The 26286-nt window shown below is 39.9% G+C and overlaps 2 protein-coding genes across 2 annotated transcripts; one reads left to right on the forward strand and one right to left on the reverse strand.

The window, feature by feature from the left end:
- The first annotated feature begins 238 nt into the window (after positions 1 to 238).
- On the forward strand, positions 239 to 9440 carry si:dkey-9i23.8 (violet-sensitive opsin). Its single transcript, XM_067585944.1, is given in 7 exon segments — positions 239 to 372; positions 561 to 624; positions 1116 to 1241; positions 6728 to 6866; positions 6966 to 7150; positions 8367 to 8440; positions 8940 to 9440. Coding segments are annotated over 7 exon segments (909 nt in total). The 5' UTR covers positions 239 to 261; the 3' UTR covers positions 9150 to 9440.
- A 7638-nt stretch (positions 9441 to 17078) lies between these two features.
- On the reverse strand, positions 17079 to 18813 carry tmem187 (transmembrane protein 187). Its single transcript, XM_067584529.1, has one exon. It carries the CDS (start codon positions 18724 to 18726, stop codon positions 17956 to 17958), a length of 771 nt encoding a protein of 256 aa, XP_067440630.1. The 5' UTR covers positions 18727 to 18813; the 3' UTR covers positions 17079 to 17955.
- Positions 18814 to 26286: the final 7473 nt, after the last annotated feature.

Consider the following 26286-nt stretch of genomic DNA (forward strand, 5'->3'; position numbering starts at 1 on the left):
AGATGCAGGAGTGACTACCAACAAACCAATACAATAAATACCTAAATTATCAGCAATATCCAACAGCAAATGCAAAAGTCCAACAGCAAAAAATAGATTATAAGGGTGACATACAATGTATTACCAATACGATAAGCATACACCTCCAAGTTTACCAAAAGCCATAATGGGACCTTCTGTTTAACATTGTGCAAAAGAAAGTCTGCTATGCTTTGTAATCCATGTGTTCCAGTGAGTGAGTGGTTTAATGGGACTTTGTTCATGGAGCATCCCTGGCCAGAGGCAGAGAGGTGGCTGCTGGTGGCTGTGTTGGGACTAGAGATGGTGATGGGAGTTGTGGGAAACTGTCTCGTTCTGCTGGTCAAAGTACTGGTAAGGTGACTTTGACTTTAAGGATTATTCATTATATTGGTGTGAAATGTTATTCATGTGAGTTGTATCTGTACAGTGCAGAGGGTGATACATTTAATGTGTTTTGCATTATCGCATTATCTCATTTTTATGTGATCTCAGCATGGCATAGGTATGTTCACTTCTTTCCTTCTGTCTTTCATTTTCAGTGCAGAGGTCGGTTCAGCTGTCGTTATTGGCTTCCCTTCATCAGTCTCACCTTGTCAGATTTAGGTACAATATACACTAACACTACTGCATTACAGGAGTTAATTGGTGTTTAATTTACTTTCTTGGTCTATCCCACTAAATACCTTACCTTGCAAGGCAGCTGGATTCGTAAGATCACAACATCATGAGATCACGCAAGAATCCATCTTGTCAGACTTCAAGTTACGCACTTGTGCTATGAGGCTTCTCACTTAATCTCACAAATCCAGCTGCCTCACAAGATAAGACAGTGACAGACGATGATAGACTGGTGGTTTGTCTAATCACCTGCCAAGTATTTTTTGAAAGTGCATGACTTTTCCAAACACTTTCCAAGGACGACTTCTCAGGTTCTGTGTAACAAACCATCTGGTGCATCAGGTTACTATCTCCCAACCTATCTCATCTTTATTTACCTTTTTTGGATCAAAAGATTCCTGAATTGTTACAGTTTTGACTTGTACTCACAGTGCAGAAACTCATCATTTCTGATAATGAACCACTGTGTTGTGAAGGCTGCTCCCTCCTTATTATCTCCGGCTCACTGTTGGCCATGCTGACGGGAGGTCAAAGGTCACCATGGTGTGAGGTCGTAAGCCTGTTGAAGTTTGCCTTCATCACCTCCTCCATAGGAAGCATAGGTAAGACACAGCTCTATACACACACTAGTGGTTGAACCAAAGTTGAACCATACATTTCTCCTCAAATGCAAATGAACATTATTTCATCTGTGTAAATTGAGAATAACATTGGTGATAACATGCAGCCTTGAGGGACTCCTGTGTTTAAAACAACTCTGTCAGACAACCATTTACTCTGACTCTCTGGGGTTGATTGCATAGAACTTCCTTTATCCAGAGAACAATGGCCTGGTTAATTTACAAATTAACAAGATGTGATAATAAAATATCTGTATCAACAGTGTTGAAAGCATAGAAAAGTCCATGAATAAAATCCGTACACAGGCTCTTGGCCTGTCCAGGTGTTCAGCCACTGACTGTATAAGAATCAGACTGGCACCCTCCACACCTCTGCTGGATTTATATGCAAGCTGCAGTGGGTCAAGCTGCTCACTGAGCGAGCATGTTAGATGCCTACAAATAACTCTCTCCGTGCATTTTCTTAGAATGGGAGTGAGAGCAATGGGCCAGAAGTCATTCATTACATTACATTTTACATTTTATCACAAAAAACAAATGTTGTTTTTTATTGATGAATGACTTAAATAGGTTTAATCCAGCTTCAAAGTTTTGTGCACAAGATTTAACAGTTAAACAGCTGTAAATATATGCAAAGTGCACTGGTGGCACTTGATGCCACTCACTCTGCACCCCTAAGATTCTAAGCTTGGAAGGACAAGCCGATATAGCTGTCATAAAGGACAGAAAACACAATAATTTTGGTTTAATTGAACTGAAACTGAAAGCGGCATCAAACTTTCTTGATGCATCTATCTGTTTTACTCAAACAGGTGTGGTCATGAAAACATCATCTCTTCAGTCTGTGAAGATTCTCAGTCATCCAGGTAATGGTATATCCAAAAGCGTTTAGTCAAGAGCAATTGGACTTGTTAAAGATTCTTGAAGATGTTTTGCCTTGCATCCAAAAGGCTTCGTCAGTTCTGACTGATTGGTGGGGAGTCCCAGGTAGGGTTGGTGGAGACTGTAAGGAACCCAACCACGGCCGAGACCAGATATGTTGTCTCATTATGGCCAACCTCTACATGGCAAAGCCCTGAGCTCCTTCAAAGAACAGCACCAAGCCACTGGTTCAGATACATGGACATCACATGGGTCAAAATAAAAGCCTTCACACAACACAGCAACTTAATGGATAGCAAAATCAAGTTCACATGAACTTGTCAGAAACAGTAGTTTCTTGGACTGTGCAGTACACATTGAAGAGGACAGAAGCCTTCACACTGACATATACAGGAAGCCCACACATACTGACAAGTGCTTACTCTTTGACACTCACTGCCCACTGGAATCCCAAGCTTGTGAGCTTGGGGCCATTATCAATCAATCAATCAATTTCAATCAATTTTTATTTATATAGCGCCATATCACAACAGAAGTCATCTCAAGGCACTTTTCACATAGAGCAGGTCAAGACCGTACTCTTTAATTTACAGAGACCCAACAATTCCCCCATGAGCAAGCACTTGGCGACAGCGGTAAGGAAAAACTCCCCTTTAACGGGTAGAAACCTCAAGCAGACCCCGGCTCTTGGTGGGCGGCCATCTGCTTTGACCGGTTGGGTTGAGAGAGAGAAAGAGAGAGGGAAAGGGGGAGGGGGGACAGAAGAAAAACAATCACAACAACAACAATAAGCACAAGCAGCAATAGCCAGGGAAGGATGCCATCAGGACTGTGAAGGACCGCGAAGGTTCGGCCCGGGACTCAGGTTTTCCTGTGAGATGAGAAAGCACAAAAAACTCCGGGGAAGAAGCAAAGTTAGTGACATGCATTGATGTTACATGAATGCATACAGATGGAGAGGAGGAGGAGGAGAGAGGAGCTCAGTGCATCATGGGAAGTCCCCCAGCAGTCTAGGCCTATAGCAGCATAACTAAGGGCTGATCCAAGGCGAGCCTGGTCGGCCCTAACTATAAGCTTTATCAAAAAGGAAAGTTTTAAGCCTACTCTTAAACATAGAGAGGGTGTCTGCACCCCGGACTGAATCCGGTAGATGGTTCCATAGAAGAGGAGCCTGATAGCTGAAGGCTCTGCCTCCCATTCTACTTTTAAAGACTGTAGGGACCACCAGTAAGCCTGCATACTGGGAGCGCAGTGTTCTAGTGGGATAATATGGTATTATGAGCTCTTCAAGATATGATGGTGCCTGACCATTAAGGGCTTTGTAAGTTAGGAGAAGGATTTTAAATTCTATTCTAGATTTTACAGGAAGCCAATGTAGCGAAGCTAAAATGGGAGAAATGTGATCTCTTTTTCTAGTTTTAGTCAGTACACGTGCAGCTGCATTCTGGACCAGCTGGAGAGTCTTTAGAGACTTGTTAGGGCAGCCTGATAATAAGGAATTGCAATAATCCAGCCTAGAAGTAACAAATGCGTGGACTAGTTTTTCTGCATCTTTTTGGGACAGGATGTGCCTGATTTTTGCGATATTACGTAAGTGAAAAAAGGCAGTCCTTGAAATTTGATTTATGTGGGAGTTAAAGGACATATCCTGATCAAAGATAACTCCCAGATTCCTTACAGTGGAGCTGGAGGCCTGGGTAATGCCATCCAGAGTAGCTATATCATTGGATAATGTGTTTCTAAGGTGTTTAGGGCCAAGCACAATAACTTCAGTTTTATCTGAGTTTAATAGTAGAAAATTGCAGGTCATCCATGTCTTTATGTCCTTAAGGCATGCTGGAAGTTTGTTTAACTGATTGTTTTCATCAGGCTTCATTGATAAATATAATTGAGTATCATCTGCATAGCAATGAAAATTTATGGAGTGTTTCCTAATAATATTACCTAAAGGAAGCATATATAAGGTGAATAGAATTGGTCCAAGTACAGAACCTTGTGGAACTCTGTGTCTAACTTTTGCCTTCACGGAGGATTCATCATTAACAGGTACAAACTGAAATCCGTCTGATAAATAGGACTTAAACCAGCTTAATGCAGTTCCTTTAATGCCAATTAAATGTTCCAGTCTCTGCAAAAGGATTTGATGGTCAATTGTGTCGAATGCAGCACTAAGATCTAACAGGACAAGTATAGAGACAAATCCTTTGTCCGATGCAGTTAGGAGGTCATTTGTGACTTTCACCAGTGCTGTCTCTGTGCTATGATGCGCTCTAAAACCTGACTGAAAATCCTCAAATAAACTATTGTTATGTAGAAAGTCACATAACTGATTAGAGACTGCTTTCTCAAGGATCTTGGATAGAAATGGAAGGTTAGATATAGGTCTATAATTGGCTAAAACACCTGAATCAAAAGTAGGCTTCTTAAGAAGAGGTTTAATTACAGCTACTTTAAAGGACTGTGGTACATAGCCTGTTACTAAAGACAAATTGATCATATCTAGTAAAGAAGTGCTAACTAAGGGTAAGGCTTCCTTAAGCAGCCTAGTTGGGATGGGATCTAAGAGACAGGTTGATGGTTTAGCTGAACAAATCATTGAAGTTAGTTCAGACAAGTCTACTGGAGAAAAACAGTCCAAATATATGTCAGGATTTACTGCTGTTACTAAGGTTCCTGTGTTTGGGGAGAGAACGGTGCCTGTTGAGGGCAGGAGGTGGTTAATTTTGTCTCTAATAGTTAGAATTTTATCATTAAAGAAGCTCATAAAGTCGATACTACTGAGAGCTATAGGAATACATGGATCAGTAGAGTTATGACTCTTTGTCAGCCTGGCCAAAGTGCTGAAAAGGAACCTAGGGCAGTTTTTATTCTCTTCTATTAATGCTGAGTAATAGGCGGCTCTGGCATTACAGTGGGCCTTCCTATATGTTTTAAGACTATCTTGCCAGACTAAGCGAGAAACTTCTACTTTGGTGGAACGCCAAATCCTTTCCAATTTTCGCGATGTTTGCTTTAATTTGCGGGTTTGGGAGTTATACCATGGAGCTAACCTCTTATGTTTTATTATCTTCTTTTTTAAGGGGGCGATGGAGTCGAGTGTTTGTCTTAGTGAGCCTGCAGCACTATCAATAAGATTATCAATTTGGGAGGAACTAAAGTTAACACAAGAGTCCTCTGTAGTATTGAGACATGGCAGTGAATTCAGTACTGACGGAATTGCTTCCTTAAATTTATCTACAACACTATCAGAGAGACATCTAGTGAGGCCATTTTTGTCTAATGGTGTATAATCCAGTAATAGGAATTCAAAAGTTATTAAAAATGATCTGATAAAATAGGATTTTGTGGAAAAATTATTAAATGTTCAATTTCAATCCCATAAGCCAGAACAAGGTCTAGGGTGTGGTTAAGACGGTGAGTGGGATTATTTACACACTGAGAGAAGCCAATTGAGTCTAATAATGAGATAAATGCAGTGCTGAGACTGTCACTATCAACGTCCACATGAATATTAAAATCACCTACTATAATTACTTTATCTGTACTAAGGACTAAATACAACAAAAACTCTGAGAATTCAGATAGGAATTCAGAGTACGGGCCAGGAGGACGATACACTATAACAAATAGAACTCATTAGAACCCACACCACTGGGTTGAGAATGTGCCCACAAGCAAAAGAGAAGGAGCAGAAAACACCTCAAGGAAGCCCGAAAAGCTTGTGGTGACCCAAAAAACATCAACAAGATCCAGCAAGGACACCAAAACTGTGGGTGGAGAAGAAAAGAAGAACAAACACAACATGGTCATTCCATATGTTGCTCGATTTTCAGAGAAACTCTGGAGGATCCTCAACAAGCACCATATCCCTGTATTTTTCAAACCCTGCAACCCACTGAGACAGAAGCTTGTCCACCCTAATCACTACACACCCGAACACAAGCAGAGCAGCTGAGTGTATGCAGTCCAATGCAGAGGGGAATGCAGAGAGCTTTACGTTGGAGAGACAAAACAACTGCTAAACAAGTACATGGCCCAACACAGGAGCGCCAACTCCTCAGGTCAACACTCAGGAGCTACCTGCATCTAAAGGACAAGGGACACTCGTTTTAGGCCAGCAATGTGCCTACTTTGGATAGAGAAGACAGATGGTTTTAAAGGGGAGTGGAGGAGAGCGTCTATGTCGAAGTGGAAAAACTTATCAGCTACTTACAACGCTATCCTTTCATTCCTTCCCAGGCAGTTTAACACCCATTCACACCTGGACTCATGTGACTAATGACTCCAACAACTGTCCCATGACAGACAAGAGGACTAACAAACCATATGTGACTTCAACGACCCTAAAGGTATGAATGGCGCTACAGTGGTTAAACACCTGGGATTCCCCAACAGCCAGTCAGAACTGAAGAAGCCTTTTGGATGAGAGGTGAAATGTCTTCAAGAAATCCAGCTGCTCTTCACTCAATGCTTTTGGATACATCATCTCTTCAGTATTGCAGTAGTAGCCATGGTATCAATGCTGTATTGCAGTCCTATAATCCCTTTAATGTAATCAGTTTGAGCGTTTGTTCTTTCATCTGTAGCCATCCTTTGTGTGCAGCGGCTGATTGGTGTGGCCTCCTCAAGAAGTGCTCTCTTTGTTGTCATGGTGACAGCATGCTTGACTTCCTGGGGGACAGGGGTGGTGTTCGGGAGTGTCCCTGTTGTCTACGCCTGGATTCGGTATATAGTTTACCAAATGATGTCAGTTGAGAGCTTTAGAGATGATGATGATGATGCACATGTTGGTTCTATTTTGTTCATCTCCATCATCTGCTCCAGGTATGACCCTGCAGAGATGCTGTGTGCTGTGTTCTGGGAGAGCAGCTACACAGACATGTTCGTCTACATTCTTTGTGCTTTCTCCATCTGTATATTTCCCCCCTTCCTCCTCATCTTCTTCTGCTCTCTGCTGAGTGCTGCTAGCTGCCACAGAAGCGGAAACAGGTAAACATCTGGAGAAAAGAGTCTTTCCAAGTTGACTTATTCTATGTCATGGATTCTGTCAGGGATCCTTTAGTTGTGTTTGATTTAGTATTGTATTGTAACTGTGCAGCTCTGTATGGTATATGGTATATGAGGAGAAAATCAGGTGTTAGTTAAACTTAAAAATTTAAAAGCCATTTTGAGCACATCAATATGATTGATTAAATAAATTATCATGAACTTTAAATGAACATTTTTGGAAAAGAGGAGACATCAGTGTCATCTTTGTGTAGAGCAGAGATACAACTAGAATATGTTTAAAAACTGCTACAGTATCATACTTCCATTAAAACTGAAACAGTTTATCTAAATGGATGGATGGATACTTGTGCCTAACATACAATATACAAATGAGTAGGAACAGAACAGGGGAAACGCTTGTAATTTTAGGTTAAATAAGTTTATGCTATTTCCTCCAAAGCAGGGGGGTAGGTGTGTAAGGCATAATAGAAGTGAAAATTACAAATCACATTGCTGATTCAAATGGTTTTGTGCAGTTTAAAGACCCATAGTCACTGATGATGTGGTTCTTAAATTTTTCAAAGCTAAACAATTACACTACCATTCATGTGTACATGACATTTTCCATTGTTGTCAGTTCAGTAATACATTCCTTTTGTTGCTAGTTCAAGCTTTTATGGTCACTTCAGTACAAACTATGCCTGTACAAACACAGTTTATCTGCAACAGAGTGGTCATATCATGGTTGTTTCTGCAGCTGTTGCTGCCTTTCAGTAAAACTTTAACCAGGAGGTGACATACTGTGTAGTCAGTCACCAGTGAGGGGCACTCACAATGCAAAAAATGAGTCAGTGCAGTCTGTTCAATTCAGTTTTGAAGATTCTCTGTTAAAGATTTGTTCGCACATGCACCTAACACCTCTAATCCCTAGAGTTATAAAACTCTATTTTGGAATTCTGACATGCTATTTGACTGTCATTGTGCTTCACTTAGTAATTAATTGTGGCTGATGAAAAACACTTACGCATTCTCAGGTCATATCAGATCCAATCAGTCCTGAATTCATGCTTCTCAAGTGTGAGAATTTGATGCTTTTCTTTGTCATATATAATAAACTGAATATCTTTGGGTTTTGGACTGTTGGGTGCTCTGTGTTAATAACTATAATGCTATGCTATAATATGCAGGCCTCCTTTCTCACCGTCTTGTTTCCTCTTTGTCTCAGTGATGATGAAGCAGATCTGTCTGCAGTCACGCCTCTGCTGGTGTCCTCCTACCTCCTCTGCTACACCCCCTTTGCTGTGTCTGAGGTGACACATGCACTTACTCACTTGTTACATACAAACAACACAAGAGCAAATGAACATACACTCATCGAGCACTTTAATAGGAACACCTGTGCAATCTAATGCAATTCAGTACAACAACTTTGCTATTTTGTCCACTTCATTAACATACATGAGGAGGGCAAAATATTAGGAAGACAAGAGCTCTGCCATAAACAAAGTATACATTTTCAGTTTTTTCTGACGTTGTCAGACAAGTGATAATTCTATTTATGTTTATTACTGAAGTGGTAGTGGGTGGTGGTGGTGCACTGGAGTGAATTATATTGAAAAGGGCTCCTAATATTTTGCCCTCCTCATGTACATTAATGGAGTGGACAAAATATTATGAGCAAAGCTGTTGTACTGAATTGCATTAGACTGCACAGGTATTCCTAATAAAGTGCTCAGTGAGTATATGTGTGAACATATAATTCTACTCCCATAGACTGTCTTAAATTCTGTCTCTGCATTGATCAATTAGCTGATCCTCCTGGGCAGGATGGACCTGTCCCCAGCACCTGATTGGCTAAGGACATTATCATCGGTGATGTCATACTTGGACTGTGGTCTGAATCCTCTTATCTACTGCTCCCATCAGGAGTTCCGGGAGGCAGGCATGGCTCTGCTGTGGACCAATAGGAAACCACCATCAGAGCCTGTGCTCACTGCTATCACTAAACGCCACCTGTAAACATGTGAAAGGTTCCATATTTACTCACGCTGATGTCAAGAGAACCCAACAAACATATAGCTCATTGTGGTACTACCACCCCTTGTAAAGGGCAAAAGGTGTCGTTTGGCACTGGAAAAAAAAGTGATGTTGAAGAAGCACGGCCTTGTTTCCCAATAACAACTGAGCGTTTTCTTGGAGTAATGCTACAGACACTTTGAAATTTCTACAAGCATTTCCCAAAGCAGTACTTAAAAGTGAGAGCATGTGCATGCTGTTGAGAGCTTCTTAACGCTAGTTGTCTGTGGTGTAGTAAATTCACGTATTTAACTCACTGTAAGTTGTACTGTATACTGTATTAAAATACATACATCACCAAGTGTAAATGTTGTAAACTATACAAATAAATGTTTCATAAAAGCATATACAGTGCTTCTGAAAGTTTTAGAACCCTTTAGAACTTTCTGTAGTTTCTGCATAAATATGACCTAAAATGTGATCAGGTTTACACAAGTCCTAAAGTTAGATAAAGTGAATCCAATTAAACAAATGAGACAAAAAATGTTTTCATTTATTTATTGAGGAAAATTATCCAATCTTACATATTTGTGGGAGGCAAAAGTATGTGAACCCTTGCTTTCAGTAACTGGTGCAACCCCCTTTTGTAGCTATAACTTCAACCAAACGTTTCCGGTAACTGTTTATCTGCCATGCACATCAGCACAATTTTAGCCTAATCCTCCTTATAGAACATTCTCAACTCAAGGATGTTGTGGGCTTCTTTGCATGAACTGCCTACTTCAGGTCCTTCCACAGCATTTCTATAGGATTAAGGTCAGGACTTTGACTCAGCCGTTCCAAAATATTATCTTCTGCTCTAATCATTCTTTGGTAGAACAACTTGTGTGTTCACTTGTGTGTTCAGTTCACAGATGGATACCTTGACACTTTCCTATAGAATGTGCTGGTACAACTCAGAACTCATACATAGCTCCTTCAATGATTGCAAGCTGTCCTGGTTCAGAGGCAGCAAAGCAAGCCCAAACCATGATACTACCATCTCCATGTTTCACAGATGGGTTAAGGTTCTTATGCTGGAATGTAGTGTTTGCTCATCGCCAAACATAATACTTCTCATTCAAGCCAAAAAGTTCGATTTTGGTCTCATCCATCCACAGAACATGTTTCCATTTTGGCTTATCCATGTGGTCTTGAGTGAACCGTAGACGGCAGCAATGTTCTTTTTGGAGAGAAGTGGCTTTTTTCCTTGCAACTCTGCCTTGCACTCCATCGATGTTCAATGTTAGACTCATGAATATTGACTGTAGCCACTGCACGAGAGGCCTTTAGTTTCCTAGACGTTACCCTGGGGTCCCTTTTGGCCTCCTGCTCTTGGTGTGATTTTTGTTGTTCGACCACTCCTGGGGAGGGTAACAACAGTGTTGGATGTCTTCAATTTGTACATGATCTGCCTGACAGTCAATTGGTGGAGTCTAAACTCTTTAGAAATGGTTTTGTAACCCTTTCCAGCTTAGTGAGCATCAACAACTTTTCTTCTAAGGCCCTCAGAAATGTCCTTTGAGCCATGACACACTTCCACAAACCTGTGTTGTGAACTCAGACTTTGATAGTGAAGACCCAGATTTCTCATCTTTAAATAAGACAGGGCCTCCCAGACTCACACTTGATTGTCATCCCATTAATTGAAACACCCGACTCTAATTTTCCCTTCAAATAAATTGATAATCCTAGAGGTTCACGTACTTTTGCCACCCATAAATATGTAACATCATTTTCCTCAATAAATAAAAGAACAAGTGTAAGGTTTTTGTCTCATTTGTTTAACTGATGTCTCTTTTTCTAGTTTTAGGACTTGAATGGAAATCTGATCACATTTTAAGTCATATTTATGCAGAAATAGAGCAAATTCTAAAGGGTTCACAAACTTTCAAGCAGCACTGTATTCATATTGTCTGCAATATGAAGGCCTCTACAGTCTTCATAATCCATGTTCCTGGTTGGAAGTAAGTTTAAAAAAGTGAACTTTAATTTAGCTGCTGCAGTTTATCATAATTTAAAGGTGGATTAATATAAAACCCTTGCTGAGTCACTATAGGTTTTCTATACCTTCCAACCTAACGTGTTTTGACACTGAGTTTTGAAACAATGTTCTCTGCAATAATTTATCAACATGGATGGATGAAGGACTTTATGTGCAGTATGCTGTGTCAGAGTTTCCTTTACTACCAAAACCAGACATGTGCTGATATCCACTACATTTCTGGAGGAAGACTTACAAGATATTATCTGGGAACTGACAAGATGACAAGTGTTTACTATGAGTTAGTTGTACTATAAGTCACCATATTATTGGTTCAAACTGAAATTCGGCCCTTAAGGCATGGGGCAAGTTGTCTCCTGTCATGCAGAAGATCAAGTTTGGCTTTATCTTTCATGTATGAAGATCAACACAATTTAACATTCACAAAGAGACAACACAAAATTTAGTACATGATGAGAGCAGCATTTGCAACAGTGATTATGATGATACTTTGTATGGATCAAGCACTTTATACATTTTCTTGCAACAGACATGAATTCAATCACAGACTTAAAACAGATACAGCAGATGAGATGGTGGTCTACTAGTAGCATGTAATTGCCATTACCACTGTCTTTCTAAGAAGCAATAATTGTGCCTACAGATTGTTACATTTTTTGATAAGACTAATAATAAAAATCAGTATTAAGTCATTTATAAGACACTTGTTAATGGTGAACTGATCATGAACAAAACATTAATAAATCTTTGTAAATGATTAATTAATGCTATATTAACATATCACAAACATGTTGTAAGTCATCTATAAATAAAGGTTAATTACGAAATACTGATGAACCAATCATTAGTAGATGATTATTTAATGATTTGTTGATATATTATGAATCACTTGTGAGCCATTCAAAGAAATTATAAGAATGTATGTTATATGAACAAAGCACTCTCAAATAATTCATAACCTTGTTTTTATCTGGATAAACATTTACAAATTCTTTACAGTCAGGGCAAATACTCAGACCTTCCACCACAGAGATTCTCAATCCCCAGCTTTGACATGTTTCCAGTATTGGCCAGGTCCTTCGTAGAAACAAGTGGCAGGTGCTTTGCAGAACACAGGTGGCAGTGTTTTAATCATAGACTGTAAAAATATGGACATAGCCATCATGACGTCACCCACTGGTTTCTGAAGAGCGGTTTTGAAGCTCGAAGTGGGCAGCTCCAGCCATCACCATCTTGGCAGTGCCTGACTCCAGCCCTAATCCAAAATGGGCAAAGAGGTGGAACTGAGGCGGGCCGAATGAAGCCTGGTTGCTGAAACAAGCCACCTAGCAGCTAGCGACCTGTCACTCAAAGTGGCCATATCCTTAATTATGCATAACTTTACGGCTTAATAAATTTTTCACCCCTCGTATAGTTGTCATGAACAGGGAAATCAGCTATAGAGATGAGCACCGTTTTTTGTACCAGGCTGTAAACATGTTTATTTCTGCCGTATATTTTTGGCATTTTAACATGGTGGTCTATGGGGATTGACTCACCTTTGGAGCCAGCCTCAAGTGGCCATTCGAAGAACTGCAGTTTTTGGCACTTCCGCATTGGCTTCATTTTTCAGCCCCGGAGGTTGCCACTTTGTTATAATGTGAACCTTTGTACATTGTGACTTGCCAATATAGCTCCTCATGCAGGTGTACAAGGGCTGGTGACTCCACATGTCAGTTCCATCCCCAGACCTGCTTCTGCAGGTCTGGGGATGGAACTGACATTCACCCTACATAAATGTCTATCCTCTCACTTCCAATTTACTCTTGTCTGTTACAAAGGTAGTATGAGTAGTAGAGAAACCTGACGGCAGCTGACGTGCTACGGTAAGCGTATTGCATCATTTCCGGTTGCTGACTGTGTTTTCTGATAGCGTTGTTGCTGCTCTCAACTCAGTTGATTTTGCTATATTTCACATTACTGTGGATTAATACCTGCTGTATATTTAAACTTTCACTCAGCTCCGCACCATGGAAAAACAATCAGCAGCTAATGTAGTTAGCCAGCCCCCAGTATCCAGTGCGGGTCGACCTAGCGTAGCTCCTACTCCACCGGTAGTTCCAGAGCAGCCGGGAAGCCAGGGTGGCTGGGTGACTGTCCGAAGGAAGCATAGCCCTAAGCAGAAGCCCATGGTTCACCAACAACCAGTTCATGTTTCTAACAGGTTCTCCCCCCTCAGTAACACACCTGCTAAGAAACCAACTCTGATTATTGGCAGCTCCATAGTCAGAAACGTGAAGTTAGCAAAACCAGCAGCCATAGTTAAATGTCTTCCTGGAGCCAGAGCGGGCGACATAAAACCAAATTTAAAACTGCTGGCTAAGGATAAACGTAAATATGGTACAATTGTCATCTATGTTGGCGGTAACGACTCCCGATTACGCCAATGGGAGGTCACCAAAATTAATGTTGAGTTGGTGTGTACATATGCAAAAACAATGTCGGACTCCATAGTTTTCTCTGGGCCCCTTCCAAACCTGACCAGTGATGACATGTATAGCTGTATGTCACAATTCAACCGCTGGCTGTCGAGGTGGTGTTCAGCAAACAATGTGGGCTTCATAGATAATTGGCAGACTTTCTGGGGAAGAGCTGATCTCATTACGAGAGACAGCATACATCCCACTTTGGATGGAGCTGCTCTGATATCTAGAAATGTTTATTAGTAGACCAAAACCATGACAACCCAGAGTTGAGACCAGGGAGCAGAGCTGCAGTCCTACACGCTTCTCTGTGCTTCCATTAGAGCAGTTACCCACCCAAAACCACATAGAGACTGTGTCTGTCCCCCGACCACTTAAATCAATTAAATCCAAAGTAAACAAAAGAAGAGTCATTCATAAAAATCTAATAAAAATTAAAACCACTACTGCAATAGTACAACAAAATAAGATAATTAATTGTGGACTCTTGAACATAAGATCTCTGTCATCTAAAGCTGTATTAGTAAACAATTTAATCTCAGATCATCATATTGATTTATTTTGTCTTACTGAAACCTGGCTGTGTCATGAAGAATTTTTCAGCCTAAATGAATCCACTCCCCCCAGTCATATTAATACTCATATTCCTCGAGACACTGGCTGAGGAGGAGGCGTTGCAGCCATTTTCAACTCAAGCCTAATCATCAACCCTAGACCTAAATTTAATTATAACTCATTCGAAAGCCTTGTTCTTAGTCTCTCTCAGCCAACCTGGAAAACTTTACAGCCAGTTCTATGTGTTATAGTGTACCGTCCTCCTGGTCCGTACTCTGAATTCCTATCTGAATTCTCAGAGTTTTTATCAAACCTAGTCCTTAGTACAGATAAAGTAAATATAGTAGGTGATTTTAATATTCATGTGAACGTCGATAATGATAGTCTCAGCACTGTGTTTATCTCATTATTAGACTCAATTGGCTTCTCTCAGTGTGTAAATAATCCCACTCACTGTCTTAACCACACCCTCAACCTTGTTCTGACTTATGGGATTGAAATTGAACATTTAATAATTCTTCCACAAAATCCTACTTTATCAGATCATTTTTTAATAACTTTTGAATTCCTATTACTGGATTACACACCATTAGAGTCTATCTGATAGTGTTGTAGCTAAATTTAAGGAAGCAATTCCATCAGTGCTGAATTCAATGCCATGTCATAATACTACAGAGGACTCTTATGTTAACTTTAGTCCCTCCTAAATTGATACTCTTGTTGATAGTGCTGCAGGCTCATTACGAATAACACTCGACTCCATTGCCCCCTTAAAAAGAAAGATAATAAAACATAAGAGGTTAGCTCCATGGTATAACTCCCAAACCCTCAAATTAAAGCAAACATTGCGAAAAGTGGAAAGGATTTGGCGTTCCACCAAAGTGGAAGAATCTCGCTTAGTCTGGCAAGATGGTCTTAAAACATATAGGAAGGCCCTCTGTAATGCCAGAGCCGCCTATTACTCAGCATTAATAGAACAGAATAAAAACAGCCCTAGGTTCCTTTTCAGCACTTTGGCCAGGCTGACAAAGAGTCATAAGTCTATTGATCCATGTATTCCTATAGCTCTCAGTAGTAATGACTTTATAAGCTTCTTTAATGATAAAATTCTAATATTCTAAAACTATTAGAGGCAAAATTCACCACCTCCTGCCCTCAACAGGCACCAGTTTCTCCCCAAACACAGGCACCTTAGAAACAGCTGTAAATCCTGACATATATTTGGACTGTTTTTCTCCAGTCGACTTTTCTGAACTAACTTCAGTGATTTGTTCAGCTAAACCATCAACCTGTTTCTTAGACCCCATCCCAACTAGGTTGCTTAAGGAAGCCTTACCCTTAGTTAGCGCTTCTTTACTAGATATGATCAATCTGTCTTTAGTAACAGGCTATGTACCACAGGCTAGGCAGTAACAGGCTATGATTGTTATTATTCTGCCCCTCCCCCTTTCCCTCTTTCTTTTCTCTCTCAACCCAACTGGTCAAAGCAGATGGCCGCCCACCAAGAGCCAGGTTCTGCTTGAGGTTTCTACCCGTTAAAGGGGAGTTTTTCCTTACCGCTGTCGCCAAGTGCTTGCTCATGGAGGAATTGTTGGGTCTCTGTAAATTAAAGAGTACGGTCTTGACCTGCTCTATGTGAAAAGTGTCCTGAGATGACTTTTGTTGTGATTTGGCACTATATAAATAAAAATTGATTGATTGATTGATTGAAAGGCTTATGCATGTACACAAGGCTTTTACAATCGTGTCTGCATCCCCCTAGTCTAAAGTGTAAACAATTCATCACACACAAATGTGTTACATATCAATTTTAGTTATTCCTTAACTGTTACAAATGATCTGTATGAGTAACTAAGTTATTAACAAACTTTTCAGCAGTTCTAAGTTTCAACTGCTCATGTACCAAGGTGTAGCACAGTATTTTAACTGTTCCTCGCTGTTACAAAGGACGCATACTATTCATGTGCAAATCTTTTTGTAGACTATTAAGTTTGAAAAGAATCTACTGCTAAAGGATGCTTAAAAGTGACAACAAAATGAGTGTTATTGCAACATTTTAGATTGGATAGATAAATTAGATATATAGAGTAATTGACTTACACTGTGTAGCCAGCTCCCACAAACCCACAAACACTGCCACTTGTTTTCTATAAAGGACCTGGCCAATACTGGAAACATGGCAATGCTGGGGATTGAAAATCTCTGTGGTGGTAGTTCTGCCCTGACTGTAAATAATTTGTAAATGTTTATTCACATAAAAACAAATTATTTATGAATTATCTGACAGTACTTAATTCATAAAACATAATTGCTTATAATCGCTTTTAATAGTTCACAAGTGAGTCATATCAAATCATTAATCATAACCTAATGATTTGTTCATGAATATTTCATAATTAACATATTTACAACATATTTGTGATATGTTAACATGGCATTAATTAATAATTTACAAAGGTATATTAATGTTTTGGTCATGATTAGTTCATCATTAATGTCTTATACATGACTTCCTACTGATGGTTATTATGAAGTGTTACCCATTTTTCATTACAATAAAAGGGCTCATTTAAGTATAGAACATCTTAGATGTGATTAAACATGGTATATGTTTAAATGTGTATAAATGCCTAAATGGCCAGGCACCACCAGAATGTTCCCAAATCCGTAGATCTGGTTCTTCTGGATCTAACTCCTTACTTCTGGGTGTGGGTCAAGAGCTGGAGCTGACCAGATGATGTCAGATTAGTTTTAATAAACACTTTTTTTTTGGATGTGTGAAGGTATTTCATATTTTAGTAAATGTACTATTTGTATAATGAGTAATACCTCAAATGAAATCACACACATCATAATTGTCATTTAAGGCAGTAATGTATCAGAGGCTCAGCAGTCTTTATTATCAAGATTTAAGATGACCAGGACCACTATGGAAATAAGTTCTATTAACTTTTTCTCCAGTGTCATGCCTCAATTATGCATAACACCTTGATCTGTCATAGATGGGATGACTTTGTTTTTTGAGTTCCCATGTGCCCCATGTTGGACTAAACCTGTGGGTTTGCTCACACTCTCCATTCAAGTGTATGAGTATTTTTCTGTGTCCAGCTGCAGTTACTTATTGTCTCTACACACCTGACAGTACACATTTCTATCAAACTTTAACCAGGCCATGTGGGTTAAAAGTCTTTACTTTTCTAAAATATAGACTTGATGAAAATTAGGAAATTAATTTGTTTTCCACACAAACTCATGAAGAGTTTTCAGTTTACTAATTGAAATTCAAGTGACTGGGCCCAAAACTTGAATGATTTTGATGACACAGGTGAGAGCAAGACAGACATGTCTCACCCTGCAGAAAATTCTCAAACTTTCAAAATAAAAGCGCACCACACTTGTAAGAAATATCCCTCATTTTTAAAAAGCAAAATGATCTGATCCTGACGGACCAGAGTGCGAGGTCCCGAACAACGCTGCTTGCAACCTTAATTTCTTCTTCTTCTCTTTATTTCTTGACATACGAATATCTGAATAAGTGTGTGATCTGTATCACCTAAACCCATATGATGAAACATTTACTCGGTGTGAACCACTGAACTCCTACCACATCTGCCAGGCACATCACCAAACATCCTGAATCTGAGATGAATTATTTTTAATCAATGTGAAACTGTGTGCCTCTTGACTTTTTATTTTTACAAAAGGGTATGCCGGTGATCCGTGAAGATCTTTGTTCACTCCTGCCGTGTTACGTCTCTCTGTATGCCCTCTGAGTCAGTGTGGTCAGGAAACAGAAGCTGAAGTGGAACTGCAGCACGTCGCAAACTTTGGACCAGAAGTGGCCAGTGAGTCGCTGGAAGAGCCGGTACTGGGCGAGCCAGTGATCCAGCAGCTTCAGGATCACGAACCCGACGCATGACAGCACGGCCAGCAGGAGAGATCTCCGCGAGCGGCCGTCTCCGTGCACCAGCTGCACACGGAGTCCCTTGTACAGCGCAAGGGCGACATGACAGCCCAGCGCTACCTCGAAACCCCGCTGGTGCGCCAGCGCCAGGCCGTAGCTGAGGATGGAGCACAGTTCAAGGGCTGCAGCGTGCGACGCGCGCCACTTCTCCGGCCCGCATTCAATGAAGGTGATCCACACCGGAACCCAAGCGAAGATCGGTAAGGTAAACCACTGGTCGAGCACGGCGGGAGCGCGCCGCAGCATTGCCAGGCGTGCCCACTGCACAGGTGCGTAAAAGAGCGCCATCAGTGCGAAAACTTCCCTCATATACCGACTCTGAGTGGGTTCTTTGACGCCCCTGCGCCGCAGCAGCCAGTAAAGTCCCATGTAGATATAAGCCAGGTTAACCAGGCAGTTAAAGGGCATCGTGAGGAAACCGGGCAGATAATCAACCGTCTTCTCTGCATAGTGCTCATAAGACAAGTCCACCTCAACTTCGTCGAACAGGTTGGTGTTCGCCAAGGCGACACACAGCACAAACGGCACCGACACGTGAAGCAGCGCTGACTTCATTACTGCTGTTGTTTTTGGAAAGGTTATCCTACAGCAAAGTAAATTCTGGATTTTTTTTCTTCTTCTTCTCAATTTTTAATGGCAGTTGGGGTAATGTTGCATTACCGCCATCTACTGGATTTAAACTAAAATATCCTATGAAAATAATAATAACCCCTTCCCACCCATTTCCCATTCTGCTATAACTTATCTAGTTTTCACGAGTTTGAGAAACTAAAAGCTTCTCTCAACAGCTGCTGCACACCTTCTCAACAGCTGCTGCACAAATCCAGCACCTTCTTTCAAACCCTGAATCTTCATTCCAACCATGTAGGTTACTTCTTCATGTTCATTCTCACTATGACTCGATGAATCAACTTTCTTTTTCTTTCTCTTCACTGAGGCTCTCCCGCTTCTAACTTCAAAATTATCATCATCTATTTCCCTTGTTCTCTCTCAGTTTTCCCTGGTTTAAGCTTCACATTCTGAAATGTTTAAGTTTCCTGAAAGAGTGAGATCAAAAGTCAGAGCTGTTGTTGCTATTCCAGGTTTCAAAATCACATGGTAGAAAATTAAGTGTTTCCTGTCCCACCCTCTCTATTGAGTGTCATGACATACAGCATCATACCGATATATTGTAAAGGCTTCAGTATATTTATTGAACAAAATTTAACAGAAGTTACAGAATTTCAAAATATTGACCAAATTTTCTTCAATGTTTTATGGAAGAAAAAAACAAATCCACTTTCACAAAGTGTGACAGCCAAGAATCTTGGTGTTACTTTTGATCCTAGCCTCTTTTTGATAAGAAAATAAAAGAAATTTCTAAGACTGCCTTTTTTCACTTACATAGCTAAAAATGGTCTTTCCTGTCCATGGCTGATGCAGAGACTCTAATGCACGGCTTTGTTTCATCCAGACTTTATTACTGTAATGTTTTGTTTTCAGGCCTGCCACATACTAGAACTACAAGTATTCAGATGGTTCAAAATGCTGCAGCTAGAAATTTATCTAAAATTAAAGCTGCAAGCAGCGATGAACAGGCCCTTGCACCTCGTGTGTCAGAGGGAGCGCCAGCATTGGTATCACTATTGGAGGTCTGTTCAAATGGTTCTGAATTGTCAGGATTATCATACACCCTGAGAATGGATAAAATATTATTTCCTGTGTGCAGTATGTGGTGCTGGAGATGACATACTAGAAATTGTGTATATATTTGATGGTCTATGTGTCTTTTAGGCTTCACTTCCTGTTGCTAGTAGACAATACTACATAAGTGAAATATTAATGTAGCAATACATTTACCAGAAGGCAACTGATATGGATGTACATTTTCATGAATATTGGAAATTGCATTTAGGAGGTACAGACAGGTGACACAAAACTAACATAAAGTTTTAGGCCACCATGTGCCACCAGAACAGTTTCAATGCGCCTTGGCAATGTTTCTACAAGTCTGTGGAACTCTACTGGAGGGATCAAAACCATTCTTCCAAAAGATATTCCCTCATTTGATGTTTTGATGGTGGTGGTGGAGAGTGCTATCTAATGTGTCGGTCCAAAATGTCCCATAGGTTTTCAATTGGGTTGAGATCTGGTGACTGCGAAGGCCATAGCATATGATTCACACCATTTTCACACTTATCAAAGCATTCAGTGACCCCTTATGTCCTATGGATAGGGGCATTGTCATCCTGGAGGAGACCACTCCTATCAGGATAGAAATGTGTCATCATAGGATAAAGGTGAACACTCAGAACAACTTTGTATTGATTTGGAGTAACCCTTCCCTCTAAAGGGACAAGTGAACCTAAATCATGCCAGCAAAACATCCCCCACAGCATAACATAGCCACCGGATCCCCTCACTATAGTGGTCAAAGCATTCAGACCTGTACCAGTTTTTCCTATAAATTTTCACTCGTCTGTAACTACTGCTTCCTGTGTCCACTATGTGGTGCTAGAGAACACCGACTAACTATGCATCATGTTGCTGTATATCATGAGCAGACCACACCATGTAAATTTCATGCAAATTGGATGATGTTTGTCACATAAGGCTTACTTCCTGTTGTCAGTAGGTGGCACTATGACTAAATATTGACATGTGGATGTGTTCAGGCCCGGGCTTTTATCAAACATGAGAAATTTGGGGCAGATTGGATGATGTAAAGTGGAGTTACAACAACTTCCTGTTTAATGCCCCAAACATGTTTTGGGCAAAATTGTCCAGCATGCCATGCCACGGGCGTTCCATGAAATATAACAAGTTTCGCAATTTAGCATCACAAAGGTCTTAAGATATCACCTACCAAATTTGAATTTGATTGGGTTAAATCTCTAGGAGGAGTTTGTTAAAGTACAAAGCCTGTCTGTGCAAATTTGATTAAAAATGGCTGACTTCCTTTTGGACTAAGAGTATCACTCCAATAGGCTTTTTTTTAAAGTCTGATGTGAGATGTTACATCTGCCTACCAAATTTCATACATCTACATCAAATTTAAAGGTGGGGGCTTTGACTTTGAAATATTCTAGGGGGCACCCTTGAGCCAGTTTGCCACACCCAAATCCAAGACCCATATCAGATATCAAGTTACACCACTACTGATACATGTGCAAAGTTTTGTGAGTTTTCGAGCACCCCTAATACCTTAAAAATGCTAAAAGTAATCAGGGGGCGCTATAGAGTCAAAAAGCCAGGCCCAAGCACATTGTGATACTAATTGAAATATTTACTGGTTCGAACATAGGTGCAAATTGTTGTGAGTTTTCACGCATCCTAAAGGCCTTAAACATGCTTGTAAAATGAAAATTGACTCATGAAATCCAAAATGGCTGACTTCCTGTTGGGCGAAGAAATTTGAAAAATATATTTTTTATGTCAAGATTGATGACAGCAACTAGCCCACCGAATTTCATGCACATCAAAGAAACTTTGTTCCAAAATGGCCCTGCATTTGGGGGCGCAATGGAGCCCACTGGCCACACCCGAGCCCAGTCACTACAGAACTTTGCAATTTTCACCAGTTCTGACGTGTGTGCCAATTTTCATGACTTTTCAGGTATCCTAAGCCCCTCAAAAATTCAATGACGTACTATAACAATAATAATAATAATAGTAATAATAATAATAATAATAATAATAATAATCCCTTCAAAAACAATAGCTCCTCGCACTTTCAGTATCAGGGACCGCTGGGCCCCTGGGCACTTTCGTGCTTGGGACCTAACAAGAAGATATGACCATATTACACCAACTCTAGCCTCCCTTTATTGTCTCCCTATTCATGTTAGATCAGACTTTAAAGTGCTTCTGATGACTTATAAAATCCTAAATGGGCATGCTCCTTCATACCTGTCTGATCTCCTTAAATCCGTTTCTTCATGTCATTCATTCATCCTATTTTTCCATGTTGTATTTCTGTAATTTGTTTTTCTTGCTCTATCCTGTACAATTCAATTTAGCATTTCATACGTAATTATAGATGGTTAAATTCTTTTTTACTATGTTGCTACAATATAGATAAAATAAAACTATCATTATTCTATCTGCTAGCTTGATGTTTGATACCCTATACAAACACAACTTCTCTCCACATTAGTGAATAATATGGACCAACAGGGATATTTTATATTTAAGCAGATCTATGGTTTAATGACAGTTTATTTTGCTGTGTCAATTATTTGATAGCAGGAGGTTTCCTTTTAATTATGATGAGGTTATTTTCTCATAACATATCTGTGACTTCAAAAGAATTTGCCACTATCCATGATGTAATCCCCTCTGGTTTGGTAATACAGGCTAACATGACAGGATATAAACTTTATACTGTTCCTTCTCTAGACCCAGCAGAAACAGGTATTGACAATACTTGCATTTCTTCTTCTCAAAATGTAAACAGAAAGATCCACTCACTCTTTCGGAGAGAAGTTGTTTTTGTGCCTAATGTAACTTGCTTCTGCAACAACTTTGTTAACTATATTTGTTAGAAAAAAGTCTGGTCTCTTTCAGGAAAAATGTTTTGTTATTAACAAAGCCAAATGGTCACACAAAATTATCCCACACTGTTTGTAAATTATTTTTCTAATGTTAAACCATGTTTACCTGCATACAGTCATACATTCATATACACTGGTGCGACTTCTCATTATCATGATAAGAAAGCTTTCAAAACATGTGGAAGCATAGGTCTTTGAACACATGTACCTGCCCAATCCTGCTATTACATCATAATAGAGCTCATCAGTGATTTTATTTTTAACCAGCTATGGTGATTCCATTTGAGGTAAAGGGGCCCCTTGTGTCATTGTATTGGTAGATTTGAAATGCATTACTATTTCTCTTAACAGCTATTTGCCCAATCTAGGTGGTCCTATAGAAAAGTTCATTGTAGTCTCATTGCACTGACTTACTTGATGGCAAGCTTTAAGTATTTCCTGCTTTCTTACAGTGCAGACACTTTTCTGCTTGCTCTCGCCTCTGCTTGCATTTTTCTGCTGATATTCTTGTTTTTCTTCTGCGATAAACTAGGAGCAGCAGCTCCTGGATATTTATAAATCACTGGGACTATTTTTTTGTAGATATAGCAGGCTATTTGCTATATTTCAACATTTTTATGACCTCCTCAGTACTATGAGTGAGGCCTACCGGCAGCACAAGCCTGTACTGCAGTGACTGGAAACGTGGCACTTAGCTAAAGCTAATTAGCAGCAAGATGCCTCCCTTCTCCACGGACGACTACCACAGTCGTCTGTGGAGATGTATTGCCCTTGAAGCGGCTAATCTTTTCAGGAGTGTAAGAGAATCTATGGATAATTTTAAAATTACAAATTTTGTATCTTGCATTGATAAAACCTTTTTGTGCGTCTGTAAGCACCAGTGATCATCATCTATCGTAATTCCAAGATCTCGCCCCCATTTCTCTTTGACCAAGTTTGTATTAGCCTTATTATTTGCCATTAATAAGTCATAAGTCAATGAAATATGTTTGCCATTAATTTTTTGGGTTAGCGGGGATTCCAGTTGAGAAAGCCTTGGTCTTTTTAAGGACCCACAAAGTTGTGACTGTATAAAATGTTGCAGTTGTAAATATCTATAAAAATGTGTGGCTGGTATTTGGTAGGAGTCTTTCAATTGCTGAAATGACATTAGCGTCTCACCATCATACAGGTCATCAAGCTTAATTATATTTTTCTGGGCCCATACTTTAAATCCATGGTCTTTTTGGACAAATTCTAAAGAGGAGTTGGACATTATAGGAGTGAGTGGGGATAAAGAAGTGTCTTATCCTAAGTAATGATTAATCTTGTCCCAAATTTTTATTGAATGAATTATTATTGGGTTATCTGTGTATTTCTTTACAATTTTATTATCAAAGTAATATGGGATGTGCGATAGGTCATCCATAGCTAGGATATGGCTTTCTATTTGTGTCCAAGAGGGGGTTTCGTCCCTCCTCTCTCTACTGGTAAGCACAGAGTAGATCTTTTAATTCTTGAGACTTTGTTACTCTAAATAAACTTCCCCACTATTTTATTGTATTTGTTAAAAAAAAGATTTTGGAAGATCTGTTGGTAATGACTGAAATAAGTACATAAGTCTAGGGAGTATGTTCATTTTGATAACGTTTACTCTGCCTATAAGGCTTAAATGAAGGGTTATCCATCTTGACAGGTCTTTCTCAATTTTTTGTAATAAGGGTAGGTAATTAAGTTTATATAAGTTGTTAAGGTTACTGTCTGTCAAGATTCCTAAGTATTTAATCTTGAGTTTGGTCTGAAAAGGTGGGTAGGATATCAGTGTAGATTTTCCTGGTTTAGTTATTGGGAAAAGCTCACTTTTGGTCCAATTAATTTTGTAACCTGAGAAACTACTAAAATTGTCAATTAGGTTCAGTAAGGCTTTAAGCGAGGTATCAGGGTTAATTAAAAACAAAAGTAAATCATCAGCATATAGCGCAATTTTGTGTGTAGTATTTCCAATTAAGATTCCCATTATGTTAGATTCCTCTCTAATTTGTTGAGCCAGCGGTTCCAGGATGAGAGCAAAAATCAGGGGGGACAGGGGGCACCCTTGTCTTGTGCCACGTCCAACATCGAAGGGGCATGATATGATTCCATTAGGACTCACTCTAGCTCTAGGTTTATCATATAAAAGCCTTATACAGTTAATAAAATATTTACCAAAATTAAAATGTTCCAGGACTTTGAACATATAACACCACTCAACGCAGTCAAACGCCTTCTTGGCATCTAAGTGAGACAATCACAGGTGTATCATTGGAACTACCAGCCTCTGATATTATGTAGAAAAGGCGCCTCAGATTATTCATTGAGGCTCTATTTTTTATAAAGCCAGTCTGATCTTTATGAATGAGTGAGGGAAGGTATTTTTCTAGCCTCATCGCTATTGCCTTGGCACTGAAAGCAAAGAAATAGGGCGGTATGAACCCATAAGTTCGGGGTCTTTGTCTGGCTTGCAAATTAGTGTAATAAGGGCTTCTTGAGTTGTCGGTGGCAGTATCTTGTTGTCAGTTGAGTAGCGGTACATATCTACTAAAGGTTTCATTAAATGGTGCTGGAATTTTTTATAAGATTCAGGTGTGAATCCGTCTAACCCTGGGGCTTTTCCAGACTGAAGAGACATAAGAGCTTTTAGAATTTCACTTCTGGATAGTGGTTGTTCTAAGAGAGCCTTATCAAGTTCCGGTAATTTTGGTATATTCAAGGAAGACAGGAATATCTCACATTTATCTGCGGTGTTCTCACATTCTGATGAGTATAAATTTTTGTAAAACTGTGTCATTTATCTCCTTTGGGTTGTATGTGGTAGTAGTGTCTGTTTTTTTAACTTTTTGAATCATGGAGGTAGATATTTGTTTTTTCAGCTGTCAAGCTAATAGTTTATTCCCCTGTCCCCCAATTCATAATACCTCTGTCTAGTTCTAAGTAGTGCTTTCTCTGTTTAGTAAGTGCTTGATATAGTGTATTTTGTTTTCTTAAGAGTGTCTTGTATAAACCATTTAATCTTGTTTTAAAGTGTTCCTTTTCCAAGCTTCTTATCTCTGCCTGCAGTAATTCCAAATTTTTCCAAGATTCTTTTTCTCACCAATCGCACAAGTTGTTAGTTATTTTAGCTCTGCAGCTAGCATTAGCAGCTAACTTAAACTAAGCAGTTAGCGATGGCTTCTCTCCCTCACGTTATTCTGCTCTCTCTTGCTCGGTGTGTCAAATGTTTAGTTATTCCTCTGCCTCCTTTAGTGATAGTGGTACGTGTAATAAGTGTAGTTTATTTGCAGTACTGGAGGCAAGGCTCAGTGAATTGGAAGCGCGGCTCTGCACCATGGAAAAACAATCAGCAGCTAATGTAGTTAGCCAGCCCCTAGTAGCCGTTGCGGGCCGACCTAGCGTAGCTCCCACTCCCCCGGTAGTTCCCGAGCAGCCGGGAAGCCAGGGTGGCTGGGTGACTGTCCGAAGGAAGCATAGCCCTAAGCAGAAGCCCATGGTTCACCAACAACCAGTTCATGTTTCTAACAGGTTCTCCCCACTCAGTGACACACCTGCTGAGAGACAAACACTGATT

Source organism: Thunnus thynnus, chromosome 3 (assembly GCF_963924715.1).
Source record: "Thunnus thynnus chromosome 3, fThuThy2.1, whole genome shotgun sequence".
NCBI classification, from domain to species: domain Eukaryota; kingdom Metazoa; phylum Chordata; class Actinopteri; order Scombriformes; family Scombridae; genus Thunnus; species Thunnus thynnus.